Source organism: Choloepus didactylus, chromosome 16 (assembly GCF_015220235.1).
Source record: "Choloepus didactylus isolate mChoDid1 chromosome 16, mChoDid1.pri, whole genome shotgun sequence".
NCBI classification, from domain to species: Eukaryota; Metazoa; Chordata; class Mammalia; order Pilosa; family Megalonychidae; genus Choloepus; species Choloepus didactylus.
In genome coordinates, this window is record NC_051322.1 from 85,724,723 (window position 1) to 85,748,721 (window position 23,999).

The 23,999-nt window shown below is 55.4% G+C and overlaps 1 protein-coding gene across 12 annotated transcripts in view; it reads left to right on the forward strand.

The window, feature by feature from the left end:
* Window positions 1-23,749, forward strand: part of LOC119511160 (serine/threonine-protein phosphatase 2A regulatory subunit B'' subunit beta-like) — a 50,636-nt gene extending 26,887 nt beyond the window's left edge. For 6 of the 12 annotated variants that reach the window (XM_037805620.1, XM_037805623.1, XM_037805629.1 and 3 more), the window contains exons 3-13: window positions 9,219-9,322; window positions 9,566-9,668; window positions 9,997-10,206; window positions 12,513-12,599; window positions 13,322-13,478; window positions 16,470-16,518; window positions 16,914-17,003; window positions 17,761-17,936; window positions 18,207-18,325; window positions 18,458-18,564; window positions 23,490-23,749. In XM_037805620.1, the coding sequence (XP_037661548.1) occupies window positions 9,219-9,322; window positions 9,566-9,668; window positions 9,997-10,206; window positions 12,513-12,599; window positions 13,322-13,478; window positions 16,470-16,518; window positions 16,914-17,003; window positions 17,761-17,936; window positions 18,207-18,325; window positions 18,458-18,564; window positions 23,490-23,637 (1,350 nt within the window). In that variant the 3' untranslated portion in view covers window positions 23,638-23,749. Of the gene's footprint in view, window positions 1-9,218; window positions 9,323-9,565; window positions 9,669-9,996; window positions 10,238-12,512; window positions 12,600-13,321; window positions 13,479-16,469; window positions 16,519-16,865; window positions 17,004-17,760; window positions 17,937-18,206; window positions 18,326-18,457; window positions 18,565-23,489 lie in introns of all 12 variants that reach the window. The other 6 variants (XM_037805626.1, XM_037805627.1, XM_037805632.1 and 3 more) reach the window with 4 other exon arrangements.
* The last annotated feature ends 250 nt before the right edge of the window (window positions 23,750-23,999 follow it).

Below are 23,999 nucleotides of genomic sequence, written 5' to 3' on the forward strand. Positions count from 1 at the left end.
GTCCACCTCGGTTTTCCCAGGTCAGGGCCTTGCAGTGGGCGCCTGGTTCCTGCAGTCGTGCACGGGTGGCTTTAGGGAACTGCCGCTGCTCTCCAAGGGCACCGGCCTGCTCTGCTCCAGTGGGGCACGGCTCCAGGCTCCGCGACCTCACCGCCTCACTGGCCGCTCTCTCATGGTGACCCCTCTAGTGGGGTGTCGGGGTGCCTTGTAACTGCAGTTCCCTCATGAACTGATGACGAACAGCTTCCGTGTGCATTTGCTGTCCGTAGATCTGCTTTGATCATGTGCTGTTCGCTCATTGCCATGTTGAAAATCAGGTTACTGCTATTCTCACCCTTGAGTTATGTGGGTTTTTTTGTATGTTCTAGATACAAGTTCTTTGTCAGATACATGTTTTGCAAATCTTTTTTTCCCAATCTGTAGCTTGTCTTTCAGTCTATTAACAGTGTCTTTGGAATTCAAAAGTTTTGTTTGTTTGTTTTAATGAAGTGGTAAACAAAGTTTTTTATATAGTTTATGAATCTGTATCCTGTTTAAGAAATCTTACCAAACCTAAGGTCACTGAGATTTTCTTTTATATTCTTCTGGAAGGTTGAAAGTTCTCTTACAGACACAGTGTGCTCAATTGGAGTTAGTTTTTTATGTGGCTCTTGGTATGAGTCAAGGTACTTTTTTTTTTCTTTTTGCAGGTGGCTGTTCAGTTCTTCCAGTTCTTCCAGCCCCATTTGTTAACAAGTTTATCCTTTTCCCATGGAATTAACTTGGCATCTTTTTCAAAAATATATTGATCGTGTATGTGTGAGTCTACTTCTGGACTCCATAGATCAATTTGGGGGGAATCAACATCTTTACAATTGTGAGTATTCTGACTCATGAGCACAGAATACTTCTCCCTTTATTTAACTTCCTTTAATTTCTCTCACAACTATTTTGTAGTTTTTAGTGTATAGTCTTGCTCATATTTTATCAGCTTTGTATCCAAGTGTTTTGTGTTTTTTACGATATTGTAAACGGCATTTTTTTCCTTCAACTTGTGATTGTTCTGTGTAAATATATGGAAATACTATTGATTTTTATATATTGACTGTGTATCTTGTATCCTAGCTTTAGGTTCACTAACAGTTTCTAATGTTCTGTTAGATGACATGATCTTCAAATAATGAAAGGCAATTTAACATTCTCCTTTCTGACCTGTGCGTCTTGCCTTTTCTTAACTTACTGCTCTGGCTAGCGTCTCCAGTGCAGGGTTCAGGAGAAGAGCTGAGAGCAGACATCCCAACCATTTCTCCAGCTTGGGCTGAAAGTCTCCAGCTGCCCACCACAAGGAGGGATGTAATTAGTTGTCCGTAGATGCCCCTATCAGGTCAGGGGTTCCCTTCTGTTTCCGGTTTCCTGAGGACTCTTTTAGTATTATTTTTAAATTTTGAATGTATGTTGGAATCTCAAATGCTATTTCTGCATGTATTGAGATGATCATGTGTTTTTCTTTTTTAGTTTGGTAATGAAGTGAATTAAATTGACATTCCAATATTAAAGCAGCCTTGAATCCCTTGTCTCTGGATACACCCCATTTGATGGTGAAGTATGGTCCTCTCTCTGATTTTGGATCCTCATTGCTAACACCTTGTTAGGGCTTATACACGTTCATGAAGGATAATTGGCCTGTAATTTTCCTTTCTTACAAATCTTGTAACTTTCGTCTGGTTTGGTATCAGGGTAATTCTGTCCTCATGGAGTTGATTGGAAAGTGTTTCTTTTCTGAAGCCATTTGTTTAGAGTCAGTGTTACTTTTTATTTAAATTTCAGTAGAATTCACCAGTTAAACCAGTTGGAACCGGAGGTTTTCCTTTATGGGAAGACTTTTAACCACAGTTTCCATTTCCTTAGTAAACGCCGGTTATTTACAGTTTCTTGAGTGAGCTTTGGGTTTGTATCTGTCAGAGTATTTGCCCAGTTCATTTAGGCTGTGAAGCTGTCGGTGTCAAGTTGCTCTAAGGTTCCCTCGTTTTCCCCTGTGCTGCTGGTGGGCTGTGTAGTGAGGTTCCTTCTCTCATTTCTGAATTGGCATTCGTGTCTTCTCTCTTCTGTTCTTAATCAGTTTGGCCAGAATTTGTCAATTTTCTGGATCTTTTCCAAGAATCTGCTTATATTTTTGATGATTTTTATCTACTGATTTTTCTACTATTACATTACTTCCTGATATTTACTGTTTCCTTCTGGTTGCTGTAGGTTTAATTTGTTCTTTTTCCAGTTTCTTAATCTGGAAGCTTTGATCGTTAAACTGTTCTTGTTTTCTGGTGCAAGCATTTGAAGCTATACATTTCCTTCTGAGCACTGCTTTACCTACATCCCACAAATTGATACATTGTTGTTTTCAGTTTCATTCAGGTCCAAAAAGCTTCTGATTTGTCTTGTACTTTCTCCTTGGCAGTGAGCTCTAGAATTTTGCTTAATTTTTGAAATTACAGGTTTTTGAGACAATTTTGTTCATGATTTATAATTTACTCCTTTTGTGCTCAGGGGACATTGTCTGTATGATTCCAGTCCTTTAAATTTTATTTAGATTATTTAATGAGCCAGAAGAAAGTGTATCTTGGTAAACATTTCACATTGCTTTGTAAAGAAGTGAACATTCTGCTCTCAAATGTCAATTTGCACAATTTGTCGATAGCGTTTTCACATCTTTTTCATTTTTAGACACTTTCAGTATACTTATTCTCTCAGTTATTGAGAAAGTGCTATCAAATCCACCAGTATATTTAGGAATTCTGTACTTGTCCTTTCATGTATCAGTTTCTGCTTCGTGTAGTTGAAGCCCGAGGTTGTGCAGCACAATTAGGACTTGCGTGTCCTTCGCACCATTGTAACCCTGGCAGTAGTCCCTGCTCTGAAAGCTGCTTCATCTGCGATCAGCATGTCCACAATGAAATAGTCTCAGCAGAGAAGAAAGTGCTCAGACAGAGCCAAGTGGCAACTCAGACGGACGTGGGACAGTCACACGGACTGTGCTGGGGAAAAGTAGGGTCTGTGAGGTCACACACGGGCACAGTCCATTGATGAGCCATTCTGGATGGGCAGAAAACTATAAAAACTTAGGGTGGTGAACAGATTAGTGTGGGGTGTGGCGACTAAAGGGGTGCACCGGGAACTGTAGGTGAGGCCTGTACTTGTCACCGTGTAATGGGGTACACGGGGAACTGTGGGTGAGGCCTGTCCTTGTCACCGTGTAATGGGGTGCATGGGGAACTGTGGGCGGGGCCTGTCCTGTCACCGTGTAATGGGGTGCACGGGGAAGTGTGGGCGGGGCCTGTCCTGTCACCGTGTAATGGGGTGCACGGGGAAGTGTGGGCGGGGCCTGTCCTGTCACCGTGTAATGGGGTGCACGGGGAAGTGTGGGTGGGGCCTGTGCCTGTCACCGTGTAATGGGGTGCACGGGGAACTGTGGGCGGGGCCTGTGCCTGTCACCGTGTAATGGGGTGCACGGGGAACTGTGGGCGGGGCCTGTGCCTGTCACCGTGCAATGGGGTGCACGGGGAACTGTGGGCGGGGCCTGTGCCTGTCACCGTGTAATGGGGTACACAGGGAACTATGGGTGAAGGCCCCCTTCTGGGTCACGACTGCATTTGTCTGTACAACACAAAGCATGACTCTTACTGCAAGTAAAATAAGTATAAATGTTTCTAAGAAGTGAAATCATGTGATGTAATGTGATGTATCCTTTCCTTTTGAGTGACCATTTTAAAGTGTCTTTTAAAGCTGCATCTTTAGTGTTTAGAGCCAATTGCTCCCAGTCAGTTTGGAATACCAGCAGTCACCCTGAGTCAGACTTTCCGTTGAAGGCAGCTCTCCCGGTGAGCTCTGGAATGGACTGGAATGGCTGCTGGTCCCTGGTCTGTGGCCTGAGCAGTGCTGGAGCTCCGGCCCTTACATTCTCCTGCTCTGCCCCGGTCAGGTGCACAGATCTGGGTGTTCCCAGATGTGCCTCATGTCTCGCAGCAGGTGGCAATTAGAGCAGAGCTGTCACCCCAGCTCTCAAGTCCTGTGACCCACGTGCCCACACTCAGAGCAGGACGCCAGTGTCTCCAGCATCCACTCAATTGCCCTCTGCCCTCTCCCCGCCGTGCCCTCCAGTCTGCCCTGTCCTGCACCTGGGGGTTGGTTCTAAGGCGCTTATGCTCCCTTCTGTGGGCTTCTGCAGCTCAGGATTCCCTTTGGGCATCCATGCTTGCATGTTGTGTTGGGTTCTGCTCTTTGCTGAATTTTACTCCTCTGTGAGTTTCTCACTCGACTGCCCAGGACACTGGGCTTTTTCAGCCTGGGGGCCATTACAGCTGCCCCTGCTGCGATCATTTCTGCTCGTGTCTTGTGGGCCCTGCACGCCCTTCTGTACGTTTTCTCCAGGGAGGAGCAGGCACGAGTCCCAGGGTTGACAGGTGGGCGACAGGACATGGGAACCGCTGTCTCATGTGGTGCCCACTTCACTGTCCCCCCAGCACTGGGCAAGAGGCCCTGTAGCTTGATGTTCTGTCAACACTTGGTATTCTTACGTGTTGTGCGTTTAGCCGTTTCTGAGAGTGTTATTGTTGGCGTCTTGTTAGGCTTTTCATTTACGTCTCCCTCCTGGGTTGACGTGGAGTGCGTTTCCACTGCCTTTTGGTCATTCTCATGTTCTTCTGCCTGTGGGTCACACATGTTCTTTTTCCCTTATGGTTATCAGGTTTTCTGCCCTGCTTGCTAAACCTTTAGTTCACTCCAAAGCATGAACAGGTTCTATGTTTCCTTCTTGGAGTTCGCTATTTGGTCTTTCATGTCAGGACTGTGAGCCATGTTTCAGTTTCTGTGTATGAGGAACTCGGGGCTGCTGGTTTCCTCGGGTGGGAACTCCGTGGGCCCAGCAGTGGGCACGCTCCATTTTCCTCCTGCAGGGCAGCCGTGCCCGTCTCCTGGGACACCAGTGAGTGTCTATGCTCCTTCCAGACAGTCCTCTCCATCGGGCCCTGTCCTGGTCACCCGCTGTCTTGTCCCGTCTGTGCTCCTCCTCCCACACTCTCCTCTCCGTCGGGCCCTGTCCTGATCACCCGCTGTCCTGTCCCGTCCGTGCTCCTCCTCCCACACTCTCCTCTCCGTCGGGCCCTGTCCTGGTCACCCGCTGTCCTGTCCCGTCCGTGCTCCTCCTCCCACACTCTCCTCCCCGTCGGGCCCTGTCCTGGTCACCCGCTGTCCTGTCCCGTCCGTGCTCCTCCTCCCACACTCTCCATCGGGCCCTGTCCTGGTCACCCGCTGTCCTGTCCCATCCGTGCTCCTCCTCCCACACTCTCCTCCGTCAGGCTCTGTCCTATCCTGGTACAGATGGCCTTGAAATCTGATGTTGTGTCCTTCACATTTGCTCCCCCACCTCACAAGCCTTCATCTTTTTGTGTAGGTTTTAGAAGCAGCTTGTCAATTTCTCACCAAAAAATCCCCACTGATGTTTGCTGGGATAGCATTGGATTTATAGAGCATTTTGGGAACAATTGATATTTTAACCATATTGTGTCTTCAAATCAAGTGGGATGGTTTCAAATCCATTTATTTGGGTTTTCTTTCATTTCTCCCAGCAGTATCTTGTTTTCTTTGTGAGTCCTTACATAAATTTTGTTAGATTTAAGTTAATTTTTATGCTCTTAGTAGATGGTGCTTTTAAAATGTTCATTTTCTCCTTGTTTGTTACTGTTATATTAAAACGTAATTCATTTTTGAATATTGTATTTTGACCTAGCAACCTTGCCGTATTCATTTACTAATTCTTTTATAAATCTTTGGGTTTTCTATAAATCACATCATGTGATTTGCACATTATGACCATTTTGCCTCTTCCTTTCCAATCTTGTAAACGTCACCTCTTTTTCTTGCCTTACTGTACTGGTTGGGACTCTGGTTGGAGTCGATTCCTTTCCTTGTCCGCGGCCTCACGGAGGGAGCGTTCAGTATTCCACCACCAAGTGTGATGCTGGACGTAAGGTTTCTGTAGATAGCCCCGATGGGAAGGGTGCTGCTTTCTAGGATTAGTTTCAGGGTGTGTTTGTTTTTTCTAGTCGTGCCCTTTAATATGTGTGTGTGTTGCTGAGAGATACTGGCCTGTCAACTTCCTTGTGACCATCACAGGCTTCAACATCCAGGTCACGTGTCCTCATAACAAGAGGTGGGAAATGTCTTCTTTATTCTTCAGAAGAGCCTGTAGAGGATTGATACCATGTCTTCCTTACATGTGTGGAAGAATTCACTCGTGAAGCCTTCCGGGGCTGGAATTTTCTTGGTGCAAAAGTTTTTAAGGCATGGATTCAGTTTTCGAAGAAATACGGAATTGTTCAGATTTTGTATTCTTGTGTCAGTTTTGGTGAGATATGTTGATCAGTCCATTTCACCTAATCAGTCCATTTCATCTAAGTTGTCAAATTTTTGGTATAAAATTATTTGTAATATCCGCTTAGTTTTGCTGATGTTCTGCATCTGTAGTGATATTCCCTCATTTCTCACCTTGGTAATTTGTGTTTTCTTTGTTTTATTCTTGAAAAGTCTTTATATAGCTTTATCAATTTTTACAAATCTTTTCAAATAATTGACATTTGCGTTTGTTGATTATTGAATATTTGCTTTATCATTTCTTTTTATTTTTTTACATTTTTGAGATGGAAGCGTAGATAATTGATTTCAACCTCTTTTGTGGTATATGTATTTCAAGCTGTAAGTTTGTCTGTAGTTACAGCTTTAGCTGCATGCTGTGAATTTTAATGTGTGATATTTTCATTATTGTTGCATTCAGCTTATTTTCTAATTCCCATTGGCATTTATTCTTTCATTATTGGGCGCAATTTAGGCATATGTTGCCTAATTTCCAAACATTTGGAGATTTGCTGGTTACCCTTTGTTATAGATTTCTAATTCACCTTCAGTGTGGTTAGAGGAGATAGTCTGTGTGAGTTCAGTTCTTTGAAATCTTTGAAGACTTGCTTTATATTCTAGAATATGTGATTTTGCATTTGTTTAGAGCAGCATTCTGTGTGTATCAGTTAGGTCCAGTTGATCAGTTGTATTCACATTTTCCACGTTAACTAAGTTTTAGCTCTTCTCTTATTACTTGAGAGGTGGGTTAAAATCTGCAACTCTGTACATTTATTTTTGCTTTTAGTGTTGTCAATTTTACCATGTAATTTTTTAATTACATACGTATAAATTTAGGATTTTTTGTATCTTCCAAATGCATCTTCCAAATGAATTATGGTATATTCTTCATTTCTGGTAATTTGTTTCTTGGTTTAAAACCTTCTTTGTTGGATGTTAACATAGGTCCACCAGTTTACCTTGGGTTAGTGTTTGCTCTATTGTTTTCTTTAATCAGCCTTACTATTCCTGATATCAGGAGGACATCTCTTGGTGTTTTGTTGTTGTTTCATCCTATTTGACCATGTTTAACTTTTAACTGGAATGTTCCTTTCATCTAAGGCAGCGGGTGCCCGGGCTGGGGGCGCTGCTGAGGGGACAGGCCTCCTCTCGGGGTGGTGGAATTCTGCAAGGCCGCAGAGGTGATGGTGGCGCAGCCTGGGTGGCTAAAGGCCTTGAACCATCCCCCGTACAGTGGTCAGCTCTTCGTTGTGTGGATCCCACCGCAACTGTGACAGAGCCTTGTGGCCCCAAAGCCTGGACTCCTCGCCGTGGGGTCTGATGCTGCGGAGCCCGCATGGGTCTCTGCTGGGCACCTGCCTCCTGGCTGAGGTCCCCGAGCTGGGCAGCAGGAGCCCAGCTCAGCCTCCAGCCCCTCAACGCTGCTGAGCCTCTTCACCTTCTGCCCTCCACGGCCCTACCTTGACCTCTGACCCCTCGCACTGCTGAGCCTCCTCACCTGCCCCCCATGGCCCTACCTTGACCTCTGACCCCTCGCAGCTGCTGACCCAATCCCACCCTCTGCCCCTCACAACTCCTGACCCAAACCCACCCTCTGCACCCCACAGCCCTACCTTGACTTCTGACCCCTCGCAGCTGCTGACCCAAACCCACCCTCTGTCCCCCACAACTCCTGACCCGACCCCATCCTGGACCCCCCTCTGCCAGGGTCTGGCTGCTTTTCCGCAGGCTCCCACGGCCTGGCCTTGAGCACATTCTGGTCACTTGAGAGGCCCTTGCCCTCCCATTTTCCACCCTGGTCTCCGTGGCTGCTTCCTCCCTGGCAGGGGCCCCACAGGGCTGGTGCTTTGATGGGCCTGACTCTACCCCTGCTCTTGGGTGGCGAGTCTGCCCCTTCTGCAGGGATTCTCCTGCCCACTCAGGAGTGGGAAGTCGGCGGGACTTTGCCTGGGGGAGCTGCCATGCGATGCTCCCTTCACAGACCCCTGCTACCGCCCGCCCCTCAGGCCCCTCGGCCAGGCTTTTCCTGGGGCCAGCTCTGGCCTTTGGTGGGAGCTCTCCAGCTCCTTGTGCTGCTCTGTCCTCATCCCTCTGTAGTCACAGGCCTCAAAGACCCTGAGCGTGTGGCTCAGTCTGAGAGGGTCCGTGAAGGGCCGAGAAGGGCCCGGAGGCCAGGGGACCTGGGGCTTCCTCGGCTGCTCAGTGGAGATGGGTGCCCAGGCGGAGCTGCCCCTGGAGCAGGCACTGGTCGTCCATGTACCCTGCCCCTTCGCCCCAGGACATCTCAGACTGGGGGGCACAGGTGGGCGACTTGTAGGACCAACCGTGTCTTAAAAACATCAGGGGCCTTTCAGTGTTTATTTACAGGATATGCTAGAGTTGTTGACTGTCCAAAGCAGCACGTTTGTCTGACTGAACAGTATGTGGTTTGTGGCCCCAGGATGCTGGCGACGGCTGCCATTCACAAGGAGACCACATGGTGGGCCCTGACCCGCCACCCTCAGGGTGGCTGTGGGGTGATGCCTGCACCCCCTTTCCAGCTAGGGAGACCGAGGCTCAGGGGCCCCTGGGCCTGGCCTCCCATCCTCTCAGCTCTCTTCAGGCGAGGACATGGTTTACGCAGTGCGGCTCCTCTTAGGCTGCACAAAGATGCTGAAGGTCACATCCTGCCTTTCGTTTCTCATGGACAACTCTGTGCAGGCTTGGGGTACTCAGTGGAGGCCGGGGGCCCCCGCGTTGCTCAGTGTCCCCGTCCTGCCCAAGCTCAGGGTGCTCGGTGGAGAACGGGGTGCCCCTGCGTTGCTGAGGGTCCCCTCCTGTCCGAATCTGTGTTGCAGGCCTGTGGCTGCCCGCTGTACTGGAAGGGGCCGCTGTTCTACAGCGCTGGGGGCGAGCGCACCGGCCACGTCTCCGTCCACAGGTTCATCGCCATGTGGAGGAAGTAAGTCCCCTTCCTGGGCAGCGGGCGGGTCTGGGGATGCCAAGGGCCTAGGGCTCCCTCCATGTGAATGTTCGTTTGTTGTGGGCTTTGCCGTCCTACCACCACAGCAGCACAAGCAGGCGACTACGGACTGTCTGTGCAGAGCCCTGGGGCGCCTCCCTTGTTTGCCCGGGCCATTGGGGCTGAGCCCACCCCCGAGCCGTCCACGTCCTGTCCTCACCCGCGGGCCCTGTGTCCTTTCAGGGTCCTGCAGAGCTGCCACGATGATGCCGCCAGGTTCACCCGTCTGCTCGTGAGCCCTGGGAGTGAGCACCTGGTGCAGGAGGACTTCGTCCCGTTTGTGCAGGTCCGTGCCGGGGGTGGGCAGAGGCCACCTGCACAAGCGCTTTACTCACAGAACAGTCATTGCAGCGACTCCAGCACCATGTGGGTGTGACTTTACCTGCTGCACGAGACACAGGGCTCACAGGCACAACCTGCAGGCACTGCTTTCAGACGCTGCGAGCACCCGCGTTTCCAGAACATCCAGTCACACAAGTCCTCGGGAGGCTTGTGCGATTGGAATTCTCGGCAGAATGATTTTCTTCTTTCCGACTCAGTGGATCCTTACAGATGGAAGCTTGTCCAATGACACTGTGCTGCCCTTTCCTTAAACCTGCTGTGTGCTCTTTCAGCTCGCCTTCAGCTGGCTGCATGTTTGTGACGCACCTGTGCAGCTGAATGTGTGCTGCGTCCCGACCAGCACAGCGTCCTCAGGAGCTTGTGGGCGATGCCTGCCCACGTGCGCGAGCCCCCAGCCTTCTCCTCTCCCTCTGCACCCAGGACGTCGTGAACACACACCCGGGCCTGGCCTTCCTGAAGGACGCTCCGGAGTTCCACTCTCGGTACATCACCACCGTGAGTCACCTCCCAGGGGTGCGTGGCACAATTGTCGTCACCCTCGCAAGAGGTTTCCTTTCAGTCAGGCCAGGTTCAGAGCCTGTCAGTGTAAACAAAAATCCACGGTCCACATGCTCCCAGCCTTACACAGCCTGTGTTTCTCATCCGCGAGAGAGCAGTCAGTCCAGCTTCATCGGTTCCTGTGGGATCGAGCAAGATGAAACTCAGCAGGCCCCCCAGAAAGGCCGGCTGTCCCAGTTCAGAGCTCAGCTACAGGCAGGTGCTGCTAAGGCTGTTTTCCGAAAGGCAAGTGTGTTGAGTGTGTCCTGAGCCCCCTCAGCAGGGAAGGACAAGCTTCGGGTTGCTCAGAGTGAGGACGTTTCCTTCGCTTTAGGTGAAAGCAGGCCATTTTGAGCATCACGTCCTAGGTGAGGGCAGGCCCCAGGGGTGCTGCCCCAGGACACAGTGTGGTCACTGGAGGTGCAGCCCTGCCCCTGGGAGGCGGGGTGTTCTAAGCGAAAGGACAGGCAGTGAATACCTGACGCAGAACCACGAGTGGGAAGAGTTCCGGGGGATCCAGACGCAGTTCAGGGCCCTCTGCGGTCACAGGAAGCAGATAGGAGCAAGACGACTGTGCCGCGTTGCTGAGAACGTGAATCCTCACTTCAGGCGAGTTCTTCTTAGTCCAGGATTTTCTTGGCAGCCCAGGATTTTCCAGTTTAGGGAATGTACATGGTGGGCCTCTGGAGGCAGCTGCGGTGTCCTCAGGGTCTCTCTCAAGCTGCTGCTGTGGTGACTTCGAGGGATTCCGTGGCTTTGAGATGGCCAGTCTGGTTTCTGGACCAGAGCAGAGGCCCGTCCTGGGGAGACGTCCATCTAGAGCTCGTGGGCATCCCCGAGGTGGTGTCCCCGTGGCTGACAGCTTTCATGCCCATTTGGCACAGCCCTGGAACCCTGTTCCCGCTTTAATAACAAGTAGCAGCTGATTGCAGAGAGATTAGGAAATCCTGAGAGTCAGATAAAAACTCCATCACACCAGCTCTCAGACAACCCGACAACAGGATACGTGGCCCAGAGATTTTTGCCAGATGCATGAACATTTGTAAAGGACACACACGCAACGGCCTGTGGTAGATCACGGTGCTGGTTGTTTCACCGTCAGCGTTGTGTCCCCTCCCTCCAAAAGCCATCGTGGGGATAGATGACCTCCACGTGGGCCCTGACCGAGCGCCGCAGGTCTCAGCTCTTCTGGGTGGCCTCATCCTCGGTGCTGCACCCACATGGCTCTGGCATCCGGACTCAGGCAGGGCCTGGGAGCAGCCCGGAGCTGCCTCCTCCAGGACCCACTGGCCGGGGCGGAGGGGCTTGGGGAGAGAGGTTCCTGTGTGGCGTGGGGTTTCTTCAGTCCCCCGAGCACCTCCTCCGCGCTGGGTCCGGAGTCTCTATCCCGAGGTTCCTGGAGACTGGGGGAAACTTGGGTTCACACGCGCACACATTTTTTGAGTGTGGACGGCTATTGTACTAGTTGATGCTGATGTTCTCAGAAACACGGGATGAGAATCCGTGGAGCTCTTTGCTTGGCAAGGACTCCAAGTCCAGGAGAGTCCCCAGAGCTGGTCGTGGCCGTGGGTTAGCTCAGTTGTCGGGCAGCGTGAGCCCTGCAGGCTGTCACGGTGGTAGATTTCCCATCGAAAGGATGAGCTGAGTGGTCAGGTAGAGCAGTCTCTGCACTGGGGGTCTGAGTACACATCCGTGCTCTGTGCAGGGAGGACAGCCCGTCCCAGCGTGGGGGGTGGGGGATGCCCAGAGGCCGTTTCCAGATACTGTCACGTTGCTGCTGTCCCACAGCCGCCCTGCCCTGGGACTTGCTGTTCACTGTTGGGCAGTCTCTGTGGGTATTGGGAACAAGCCACTGTGCGGCCCGGAAGGTTCCCCCCACCTGGGAGTGTGACGCCCCCTCCCAGGCTCACCCACAGTGCACGTTGAACTCCCGCGGACGGGGGTTGGGGGCCCATCCTTTCCATGACACCCCAGTCCCGCGTCTCCAGAAGCGGGACCTTCGGTCTGTCCCTGCCGATCCTCTGTCCCTACCGATTGTCCCTCGTGCTGGGACCCTCCCTGTTGGTTCCTGCAGCACAAGCACCCTCTGCTGGCAGGTCGGGTGCTCCGGGCTCACAGGGACTCCCGGGTCAGGCTCATGGCGGGGCCCAGGTTGTTTTCACTTGTGGGGAGCCCCAGGCCCCTGGGCTGTAAACTCTGCAGCCCCCCTCCTGTGTAACCCCTCTGAGCAGCCCAGCTCTCCGTCCTGCAGGTCATTCAGCGGATCTTCTACACCGTGAACCGGTCCTGGTCGGGGAGGATCACATGCACAGAGCTGAGGAAAAGCTCCTTCCTGCAGGTGTGCAGCCACCCAGCAGCCAGAACATTGGCTGAGCGCACACTGCGCTCTGGGCCCCACCTTTCCTGGACCCCGCACACCACGCTCCGGGCCCCACCCCTTCTGGACCCCACACCTCTCCTTCCACTCCTGACCCCCCATTCCCGGCCCGTGCAGGTTCTGAAACTAAGCAGGTCGAGGAGGGTGATGCTAGCCTGGGGACCCCAGCCCAAGGCTGTCTGCGCTCTTCCAGGGTGCTCCACGCATCCCTGAGAGTTACGCGGTGTCAGGAGAGGTAGGAAGTATAAGGAGTAGATGCAGCCCCCACCTTGACCTTTACCCCTGAGGGTTTCTGGGGTGCAGACGCAGCCCTCACCCTGACCCCTGAGGGTTCCTGGGGCGAAGACTCAGCCCCCAACCCTGACCCTGACGCCCGAGGGTTCCTGGGGCGCAGACACAGCTCCCACCCTGACGCCCGAGGATTCCTGGGGTGCAAACGCAGCCCTGACCCCCGAGGGTTCCTGGGGAGCAGATGCAGCCCCCACCCTGACCCCCGAGGGTTCCTGGGGCACAGACCTGACCCCCTGTGGGCACCCACCATGGCCCCACATGCTCTGGGCCGTTGGTGCTTGCATGGTACCGATGGTACCTCAGGGAGACCAGGCTGTCCCCCAAAGCCTGTGTTCAGAGCCCCAGCTGCCACTCCCCGCTCAAGCCGCCGTGGTCACGGTATCCTCCGGCAGAACGTGGCGCTGCTGGAGGAGGAAGCCGACATCAACCAGCTGACAGAGTTCTTCTCCTACGAGCACTTCTATGTCATCTACTGCAAGTTCTGGGAGCTGGACACAGACCACGACCTGTTCATAGACTCCAAGGACCTGGCGCGGCACAACGACCACGGTGAGCACCACAGTGGGGCCACAGCCGGGCCCTGAGAGCCAGGGGCCCTGCTGACCTCACAGAGCCCACACTTCAGGCCCAGACAGCCCACAAACCCTATGAATCCCAGTATCAGGGGCCCCAGAGACCCTACAGGCCCCACAGGCCCACAGAGCCGAGACCTGAGCCAGACGAGAGGCTGGATGCACAGGCCCCACAGACCCCACAGGACAGACCACGGAGCAGAGACGTGCAGCCCCCGGTGCTCTGGCCCATCCACCAGGCCTGACCTGTGCTGGTCCTGGCACTGGCTGTCAGGAGGGAGTGGGTGTCCACGGCCTCCACGGCATCCCGGGCGTGGGGCAGCGGCTCTCAGGGCAGCCGGCCCATCTTCACCTGCCCCATGTTTCCTCGCCCATTGGCTCGGGGCTCCCCACAGAGCTGTGGGCTCCCATCGCCATCAGGGACACAGCAAGTCCGCTGGGGTGAGCCCTGCCTCACCCACCCCAGGACCCCTCAACAGACATCTCCATCACTCCCGTCTGGGGTCCCATCACCCCCTTTGGGGTCTCCATCACCACTCACGGGTCTCTTGCTACTCTGAGGTCTCTATCACTCTCCTCTGGGGTGCCCATTGCCCCTGTCTGGGGTTCCTTCCCCACTTGGGGGTCCCAATGCCCTTTCTTGGGTCTCCATTACCCCTAGGGGGTCTCTTTTGCTGCTCTGGAGTACCCATCGCCCCTTTCTGGTGTCTCCATCGCCCCTCGGGGTTCTCTTCCGCTGCTCTGAGGTCTCTCTCTCCCTCTGGGGTGCCCGTCGCCCCTCTCTGGGGTCTCCATCGCCCCTCTGGGTTCTCTTCCGCTGCTCTGGGGTCTCCCTCTGCCTCTGGGGTGCCCGTCGCCACTCTCTGGGGTCTCCATCGCCCCTCGGGGTTCTCTTCCGCTGCTCTGGGGTCTCCCTCTTCCTCTGGGGTACCCGTCGCCACTCTCTGGGGTCTCCATCGCCCCTCTGGGTTCTCTTCCGCTGCTCTGGGGTCTCCCTCTTCCTCTGGGGTGCCCGTCGCCCCTCTCTGGGGTCTCCATCGCCCCTCGGGGTTCTATTCCGCTGCTCTGAGGTCTCCCTCTCCCTCTGGGGTGCCCGTCGCCACTCTCTGGGGTCTCCGCGCCCCGTCTGCTCCTCCCCCATCCCAGCCCCATGGGGACTGAGCTAGTCACCAGGGTCTGCCTCCGGCCCCGGAGGCTCAGGGCTGCTCCTCTATTCTGAGCCTCTGCACGTGGAATCTGGGGCCAATGAAGGAGGGTCGTGAAGAGGCCCCAGAGGCAGGCATGCGTTTAGGGCAGGCCTTGATGGCAGAAGGCCGTCCCAGCAACCTTGCTCTTGAAACACGCAGCAGAGCGCGTCTTCCTCAGGCAGTTTTCACTACCACCCTTGAGACTGAGCCCTGCGAGTCTTCAGGAGCCCCCGACCCCCACTGGAGGGTGGGCCCCAGTTTCAGGGCGGTGAGAAGGAACCCGTGGTGGACACTGCAAAAGCAGACGGCCAGTGCTCACGTCACCCGTGAGAAGTCAGCTTCCTGGGGTGCAGGCTCTCTGTGAGCACTGCTGCGGGGTTGTAGTTCTCTACAGCTTCCTCCATCTCAAACAGTCCTCACAAGGAGATTATATTTGTAGCCTTCACGCTGGGGAGGGTGCCAGGCAGCTGCAGGGAGCTCACGTCTGCTCTGGGGCCCAGCCCACTGCTCTGCTCTGCTCTGCACCGCCGTCCCGGGCGCAGACCCTGCAGCTCTGACAGTCACACACGGACTCAGACCACAGATGCACAGATGGTCACAGACCACGGACTCATGGACGGACTCATGACCACAGACACACGGATGGTCTCAGACAGCCACAGACAACGGCTGCATGAATGGACTCACAGCCAGACCACCGACACACAGATGGACTCACAGCCACACACCATGGATACACAGACCACAGATACACAGATGGTCACAGACCACAGACACACGGACGGACTTAGATGGCCACAGATGACAGACACACAGACGGACTCATGGCCACAGACCACAGATGCACGGATGGTCTCAGATGGCCCGATGATAGACGGCCTCGGGCCACAGACCACGGACGCACAGATGGTCACAGAAGCATGGACGGGCTCGTGGCCCCTACAGACCACGGACACATGGAAGGTCTCAGACTACAGACTGTGGACGGCCTCAGATGCTGGATGGCTGTGGACAGCTGCGACCTGAACCTCTGTGTCCTCAGGCCTCAGCCCCAGGCGGCCGCAGACAGACGGCCTGAGCTCCCTGAGGATGGGCTCCTGGGAACACATGGGGTGCGTGGTGCTTCTGGCCCTGGACTCGACGCTCTGCCGGAGCTCTCGCCCCAGGAACAAAAGCTCAGTGAGGATGAGCTGAGCCCTGTGTGTTCCACGGGACAGAAACCGCCTTGGAGTTGCAGCCTTCCTCCTCCACCAGCTTCTGCGTTTCTGTGGCTGTGTCTGCGATATGATGACCCCGCGGTTTTCATGGGGTCTGGTCCAGCCTTGTGGGAATCATGCTTTCCACTCCCACCTTCTGATGGTGAAACTGTGAAGTGTGTTTGTTCCTGTCGCCTTGAGCAGCCTCGGAGGGTTTGGTGGTGGAGCTCCTCCTGGCGGAGGCATGAATTAGTTCTGCTTTTCACTTATTGCTGAGCCCACAGTCAGCACTTCTCTCCATGTTCACAGTTTTCAGGGTCAGAAGGAGCCCTGGCCTAGGTCTCAGGACGGAAAGGAGCTGCAGCACCGGGTGGGGCAGGCCGCGTGCAGGGAGGGGGTGGGTGGGCCCCAGGGTCTCGGCTACAGACACAGTTGTGTGCATCCACCCAGCTGAGGATGCGTGGCTGAGAAGAGGCTGTGTGGGGCCGAATGGGGGGTGCAGGGCCAAGTGGGGGAGCACAGTGCCAAGTGAGGGGCATGGCGCTGAGTGTGGACACCACCACTGACTGGATCATTTGTTTGCAGCCATCTCCACAAAGATGATCGACAGAATATTCTCGGGGGCGGTGACGCGGTGAGTCTCTGGTGCCAGCACTGTCCCCTTTCACACTCTCCCATCAGCCCTCGTGGGTCCCAGGCTAACACACGCCTGAAGTGTCCAGTGCAGGTCCTGCTGGTGGAGCCTCTGCCGTGTGCAGGCAGCAGCCTGTGGCAGCTCACGTGGGGCCTGGTGGGACACGGGCTGGCCCGGGCTGCTGTCTCCAAACCTCCTCGCAGCAGGGGAGGGTCCTCAGTGCCCACCGTCTAGCCTCCCCCAGTTCAGAAGCAACGTGCGGGCCTGGCCACGTCCAGTGGGACCCAGTGTGCGAGAGACGAGGATGTGAAAGTGACTAAATGCTTCATGTTTGGTGTCAACTGCAGCACTGGCTGACGTTTCCTGTTTTCCTTCGTTCTGGCCCCGAATCTCAGAGGTAAACGTGTACAGAAAGAGGGAAAACTGAGCTATGCAGATTTTGTCTGGTTTTTGATCTCCGAAGAAGACAAGAAAACGCCAACCAGGTAGGTGTTGATTGTTTCACAGAGGATCACACGGCACAAAACTTTAGCAGCACGTGCAACAGCAGTGGCTTCCCCCAGTGCCAGCAGATCCCGGGGTGGGGTACCCACCGTGACAGCTGTGGGGACAGCCATGCTAGTTGTGTTGGTGACACTTGTGGTTGCATGTTCGTCTGCCACACATGTTCCCGTGTGCTCTGTGCTGACCCATGACCTGATGCAGCCCTTTGCCCGATGTTCCCACTGAGCCGAGTCCTCATTTTGCTGCATGGATGGGTTGGCAGGGCCTGTTGTATACTCACGTGTGTGCACGTGCTCCTGCATGCTCAGGGATGGTCAGTACTTCCTGGGTTAGCACTGCAGCAGCACGTGTGGGTTCTGTACAGATGTGTGCATGTGGCCATGTGTGTACTCCCGTGTGGTGGGTGTGCTCCCGTGTGGTGCGTGTGCTTCTGTGTGGTGTGTGTGCTCCCGTGTGGTGCGTGTGCTTCTGTGTGGTGTGTGCTCCCGTGTGGTACATGTGCTCCCATGTGGTGTGTGTGCACCTGTGTGGTGTGTATGAAGCCGTGCATGTGCTCCTGTGTGGTATGTGTGCTCCCATGTGCGTGTGCTCCTGTGTGGTACGTGTTCCCATGTAGTGTGTGTGCTTCTGTGTGGTGCATGTGCTCCCGTGTGGTGTGTATGAAGCCGTGCATGTGCTCCCGTGTGCTTCTGTGCACATCTGTGTCCCCCTGCGCCTCACGGCCCGGTCCCACCACAGCATCGAGTACTGGTTCCGTTGCATGGACCTGGACGGTGACGGGACGCTGTCCATGTACGAGCTCGAGTTCTTCTACGAGGAGCAGAGCCGCCGGCTGGACAGTATGGCCATCGAGGCGCTGCCCTTTGAGGACTGCCTCTGCCAGATGCTGGACCTGGTCAGGCCCCAGAGCGAAGGTGTGGCTGCGGCAGGGTGGGGACGGAGACACGGGGTGGGCGCGACAGTGAGGGCGCACACGACGCGTGAGGGCGCACAGCTTCCTCACAGGCCTTGCTCATCCACGAACCGTCGTCCCCATGTCGTGTGCACTGCCCTCGTCGGGCTGGTTTTGTCAGGAGACAGAGAATTGGGAGTTTTCAAATACGTTATCGTAAACACTCATGATGTGGTCCTCTAAAAGTGCCAACCAGTCACGACTCATCTTTGAAGTGTTTATTTTCCTGCAGGGAAGATCACTCTCCAGGACCTAAAGAAATGTAAACAAGCAAATGTGTTTTTTGATACATTTTTCAACATCGAGAAGTACCTCGACCACGAGCAAAAAGAGCAGATGTCCCTGCTGCGCGTGAGTGTCCCCGGCCACGTGGGCCTGTCCTCAGCTGGCCCCGTGCCCTCCCGGCCCTGCCCCCAGGCCTGAGCGTCCCTCCTGCTCCACCCTCCCCATCCCCCGGGGCTGACGTGTGTGTTTCTCACCCAGGAGGGCGACAGCGACGGGCCCGAGCTCTCCGACTGGGAGAAGTACGCTGCCGAGGAGTACGACATCCTCGTGGCCGAGGAGGCCGCCGGAGACTCCTGGGACGACGGGTGAGGTGGAGGGGCCTCCTCGGGACGTGGGGCAGGGGGCTGGCGGGGGCCCATTGGTGCAGGCTGGGACCTGGGGAGAGAGACTCACCAGGCAGAGCCCTGGGCGTCCCGCGTTTCGTCGGGTCCACATGCGTTCAGGTTTCCGTCCTCGTCACTTCGACTGGAACCGCAGGGTGTGGCCACGACGACACTCAGCTCAGCCAGGCCCTGCCCGGCCACTCCCGAGGGGTCCCTGCCTCGGGGGCTGCCCACACGGACCTGGAAGCTTCTGGGACAGACCTGACCCCGTGTGTCTGGGCGTGTGTGCACATGTGCGTGTGCACGTGGGGTGTGCGTGTGCATGTGTGTGTATCTGTGCATTCCCAGGTGCGCTTTCCTTTCACCAACCCCAGCTCCGGGAACTCCTCTGGGTATTGTGGGTGCCTTGGCTCCTCTCCACGTGTTGTGCTCCCTGATTCAGCTCCGTTCGTTCTCAATCTTCAAGGCTTTTCTCTTGCGGACAGGGATGCCCAGCTGAGGGTGGGTGTATTTCCAATCTGCAGAGTGAGTCAGGAGCGTGGCTCGTTTCCAGGGACGCCGAGTCCCCTGAGCAGGGTACAGGGTTGGCCCTGCCAGAAGAGGGGTTTTGTGGGGGCCATGCCCCTACCTGCCGGGGGGGCACTGGCCTCAAGGGTGACTGGGCTTTCTGGAGGGAACTGACGAGGGCTGTGCTCCTGAGCCCAAGTCACAGCCTTAGGCCAATGTCAAGGCTTTTTAAACCTTTTTGACTGAACTTGCAGCATCAGGTTCATGGTGGCCCCTGGCCGGGTACCAGAAGACCGAGCATGGTCGAGGGTGACTTTCCACCCGAGAGCTGCTCACCAGGGCCCCAGGAACGCCCACAGGGCTCGAGGGTGATTGGGGAGCCAAGCCACTGTCTGCCTCCTCCTCCCAACACCCTATCCTGCCCCCCGTCTCTGGCCGTCTATATGCATGTCCATCCGGCCATACTGCTGTGGCCGTCCACCTGTACAGCGTCTTTGCAGCATGTCCATCCAGCTGGCTGGCTGTGTGGTGTGTCCTGAGGCTCTGACGCAGCAGCTTGTGTCCTCAGGAGGGAGACGGCGTGGGATCTGGGGGAGGGCAGAGCAGGCCCCACATGGGGCAAGGGTCCCGGTGCTGGAAACGAGGGCTGGAGAGCCCACCACAGGCCCGGGGCCTGGTGAGTTCCGTGTTGGGTTTAGCTGCAGCCTAGGCTTGTGGATGGTGCTGGATAGCTGGCACGGCAGGCGGGGGAGCAGGGAGGCCCAAATGCGGCATAGTTGCCAGCAGCACCTGCCTTTTTACAACAGGAACACGGCAGGCAAGCACCACCGTCTCGCAGGGCCTCACACCCACACTTCTGCCTCCAGGACCTGGGAGAAGCTGCTTCCTAGCCCAGGGTGGAGGTCACCGTGTTTTCAGGCATGAGAATAGACCCCTGTAGTCGGGTGCCGGCTCCTGAGCCAGGGCCTCTGACAGGCAGAACCTCGGGGACACCAGGGTCCCCTGTGACCTCCACCCCATACACCCATCCCGGGCTGGGGTCCTTCAGACCAGGGCCAGCCCCAGGCTCTCATGAGCCATCACCCTGGAGAGCAAAGACGGGGCCTCCAAGTCACGGACAGCAGGTGTCCTTGGGGGAGGTCTGCGCTGGGAAGGTCAGCTTCGCCGGCAGAGAGCAGATGGTGAGGGGCCCGTCAACATGGACAGCATGGGGGGCTTTCTACCCAGACAGCACGGGGGTCCACAGAAAGCATTCAGCACAGGGACACATCTACACGGATGGCACGAGGACCGTCTACATGGACGGCACGGGGTTCCACAGAAAGCATTCGGCACGGGGACACATCTACACGGATGGCATGGGGGCCCGTATACATGGGGATTGGTGGGGTTCAAGGGCTGTCGAGTCACGCAGCCCTCGCCAGCCACCTCTGGGGGTGTCCACATGGGACCCCAAGCTGGCACCAGTGGTGCTTCCTGCTCGGGGGAGTTTTAGACACTCCCTCACAAGGTTTGTAAAGGGCTCAGGGGCTCGTCTACAGCAGCCGCGCCCCCACCCAGGCCCCGGTGCCTGCTCACACTGCCTGCCCTGTGGTTCTGCTTCTCCTGAACATCAGAGGAATCCACCCTGCAGTCTGTGGCTCATCATCCAGCTGCTCGCCCCGCAGTGCCCAGGAGTTCTCACGGGCCCCATGTGAGGTTTCCACATTCCCGACAGCACTCCGTGGTCAGGGTTGGCTTGTTTCCTAGATCTCAGTCATTTTTGTAACAAGTGTGCAGTGGCATCTCACGGTGGCTTGACTCGTCCATGTGCCTGTTGACCAGCCTTGTGTCCTGTGGGAAGTGCCCATCCACGTCTCAGGCTCATTTGGGGTGGTTTATTTTCCTGTTACTGTTTTAAGGGTTGTTTATATCTTGAGGATACAAGTCCTTTCTCGGACACGTAATTTGTTAATGTTTTCTCCAAATTGTGGCAAGTCTTTTCATCTTCTCTAACATTTTCAAAAAAGAGATGTTCTTAATTTTGATGAAGTGTTTATCACTTTTTTTTTTACCCTTTACTTTGCCTAATGAAAAGCCACAGACATTTTACTAGAAGTTGTGTTTCAGAGTGTACATTCATGTCCACGATCTGTTTGAGGAAGTGCTTCTGTGAGATGGGGGTGGAGGTTCATTTTGTTGCCTGGATGTCCAGGTGTCCCAGCGCCCTTGTTTGAAAAAGGTGTCTTTTCCTTGTGGCAGCTTGATTGGAGTCAGTGCACTATACACAGGTGCCATCATTTCTGATGTTCACACTGCTGCAGCGAAGCTTGTCCACTGCCCTTGGTTCCTGGGGTTCCGTACGAGATGGTGGAGTCCACGTGCCGAGGTTTTCTCAGAAATTCCCGAGTCTGGTTGAGGACAGCCTGGCTGTGCGGGTCCCAAGTCTGGTTCAGGAGGGCCCGGCTGTGCCCCCCGAGTCTGGGTTGAGGAGGCCCAGCTGTGCCCCCTGAGTCCGGTTAGGGAGGGCCCAGCTGCGTGGGTTCTTTTCCTGTGATGTCCTCGTCTGTACCTGAGCCCAGGGTAATGCCAGCTGTGGACACGTCCGGAAGGAGTTCGTGTAGAAGTGATGCTTCTTCCTGAAACGTTTTGTAAATTCACCAGTAATGCCGCCTAGGTAGGGAGGGTTTTTAGCTTCAGTGAATTATAATTGGTGTGCAATGAAATGCAAATGTTTAACACATGCACACACAGGCACCCAAGAAAAACCACCTCCACAAACAGGAAAACAAACCTGTCCACCGCCCCACAGGTCTGCTTCTCTGACAGTGGAAAATTAGTTTGCATTTTCTAGAATTGCATGTGTTTGGTAGGATTTCCCAGGGAGGCCACCTGAGTGGGTTTTTGACTCCACATTCGGAGGCTTCGGCAGATTTGGGCAGCCCGGGTCACTCCTTCCTCTGGAGGGAGCTTTGCTTTCTGTCCCTCCTGACTGCCACGTTCCCGGGGGGGGCAGCTGCAGCCACGTGGCGGGAGGTTTGCTGCCTGCGATCGGACCCCAGAGTCCACCAGGCCCGGTTCCGTTGCTTCCTCCCCTTCCAGGCTGGGAAGCCAGTGCTCGCCCTTGTCCTCGTTTGGGTGCCGCCTGGTGCTGGTCCGCAGGGCGCCTGCGGTGGGAGGATGTGCTTTGGGGGCGAGGATGGTGCGTGGCTGCGGGTTTACGCTCCGGTCCTTCAGAGAGACGCCCGGGGTGGTGGCAAAGGACAGAGAAGGGGCAGGAGCGGGCGACGGCCATCCCACTGAGTGCCGGCCGCACGTGGTGCTTCTCTCTCCACCGGGCAGAGGGTGGAACCAACCCCCAGCTGCCCGGGGTCCTGGAGATAAAGCCTCACCTCGTCCCTGAACACTCAGTACCCTCATCCTGCCGACGGCCCCCACGTGGCCCTGCTCCCCCAGGGGTTGTCTGCGCCCACGTCCAGGCTTGCCTACCACTGGAGGAGACAGGCACAGAGGAGAAGCCACACAGCAGCCAACAGACTTGAGAGCAGTTTCCGTTACTTTCCAGGACACCTGGGCATCGTTTGCTTCTAGGGTAGGACGTCAGCAAGTGTGCGATGGGTCCCCAGAATTTTAACAGAAAAGGGCACGTGAGCTCTCGCTGTGACCTTCTGTCCCAGTCGTGGCGGTGCCTCACAGTAGCTCGTCTTCTGAGTGACCAGAGGGGTCTGCTTGGGCCGACACTGTCCCACGTGTGCCGTCGGCCATCTGTGCATGCGGTACTCTCCTCCCTGCTCAGCCTCACATGGATGACTGTGGGGTTTTACGACACCCAACTAGGAAGGTGCACTGGCCTTGTCCCCGTGTCGCAGGAAGACGCAGTGTGCTCGGCCTCACCCACCACCGGAGAGGTTTGCTCTAGGTGGCATGGCTGGGACAGAAGCAAACGGGCTTTGCAGAAGAGCAGCCAGAGTCCTTTCATCCTGAATCCCGACTGGGGTGGGTCCTGGGTTTCTCCTGAGAGGTCAGGGTTATCTGAGGGAGACGCCTCTTCAGCCGGGTCGGTGCATGAGCTGCAGAGCCCCCCAGGACGTGGCCTCTGGGTGCCCACAGCGCTGGGCCCTCCCTCCTGTACACGCTCCTGACCTGAGGCACCTGGGAGCTGCCCATGCATTTCAGGTTCCCGAGTGCACCTTACCCTGGGGGTTTCGGGTTCATGAGTGCGTCTTGCTCGGGGGTCTCGGGTCCACGAGTGTGTCTTGCTCGGGCGGAGTTTTCTGTGCTCAGAGCTTGCACCCGACTTCACTCCAGCTGTTGGAGAGATGATGATGCTCACTGAGAGGCTGCGCTGGGGCGGAGCTTTCCAGACACTCCTCAGCCCCGGCCGGCCCTGGCAACCCCTCATGTGGCCACTCTCCTTATAGGTTCGAGGCCGAGCTCAGCCCTGTGGACGCCAAGCTGAGCGGGCGGCATCTGCAGCTGGACCCACGGCCGTTCCTGGAGGCTCCATCTGCCCTGGGTGCTGTTGACTTGTTCGACTACGAGTGCGAGGATGAGCTGCAGCTGCTGTGAGGCCGTGTGCAGACAGCAGGGCCTTGTAAAGACTATATTTAGTCACTGCGTTTGTGAGTGGGAACCATGTTTGTATGGAATGATAAATTTTTATTATTTATTCACCTCGGGAGCTGGCCAGGGCCGTTCATTGATGGTGGATGTCTGTGCTCTGAGACCCCCAGTCCGGGCGGCCACTTCCTCAGAGATGTGCTGGGCCCAGGACCCCGAGGGGCTGCAGCCTGCAGTGCTGCCCTCTTGCCTGAGTGTGGCTGCTTCCCCCACGGGGAGCCGGCAGCTGCCTCCCGGGCCGTGCTGAGCCCAGTCGCTCCCAGTGCTGAGCCCCACCCCTCAGAGCACTCTGCCCCGAGCCTCCCAGGCCC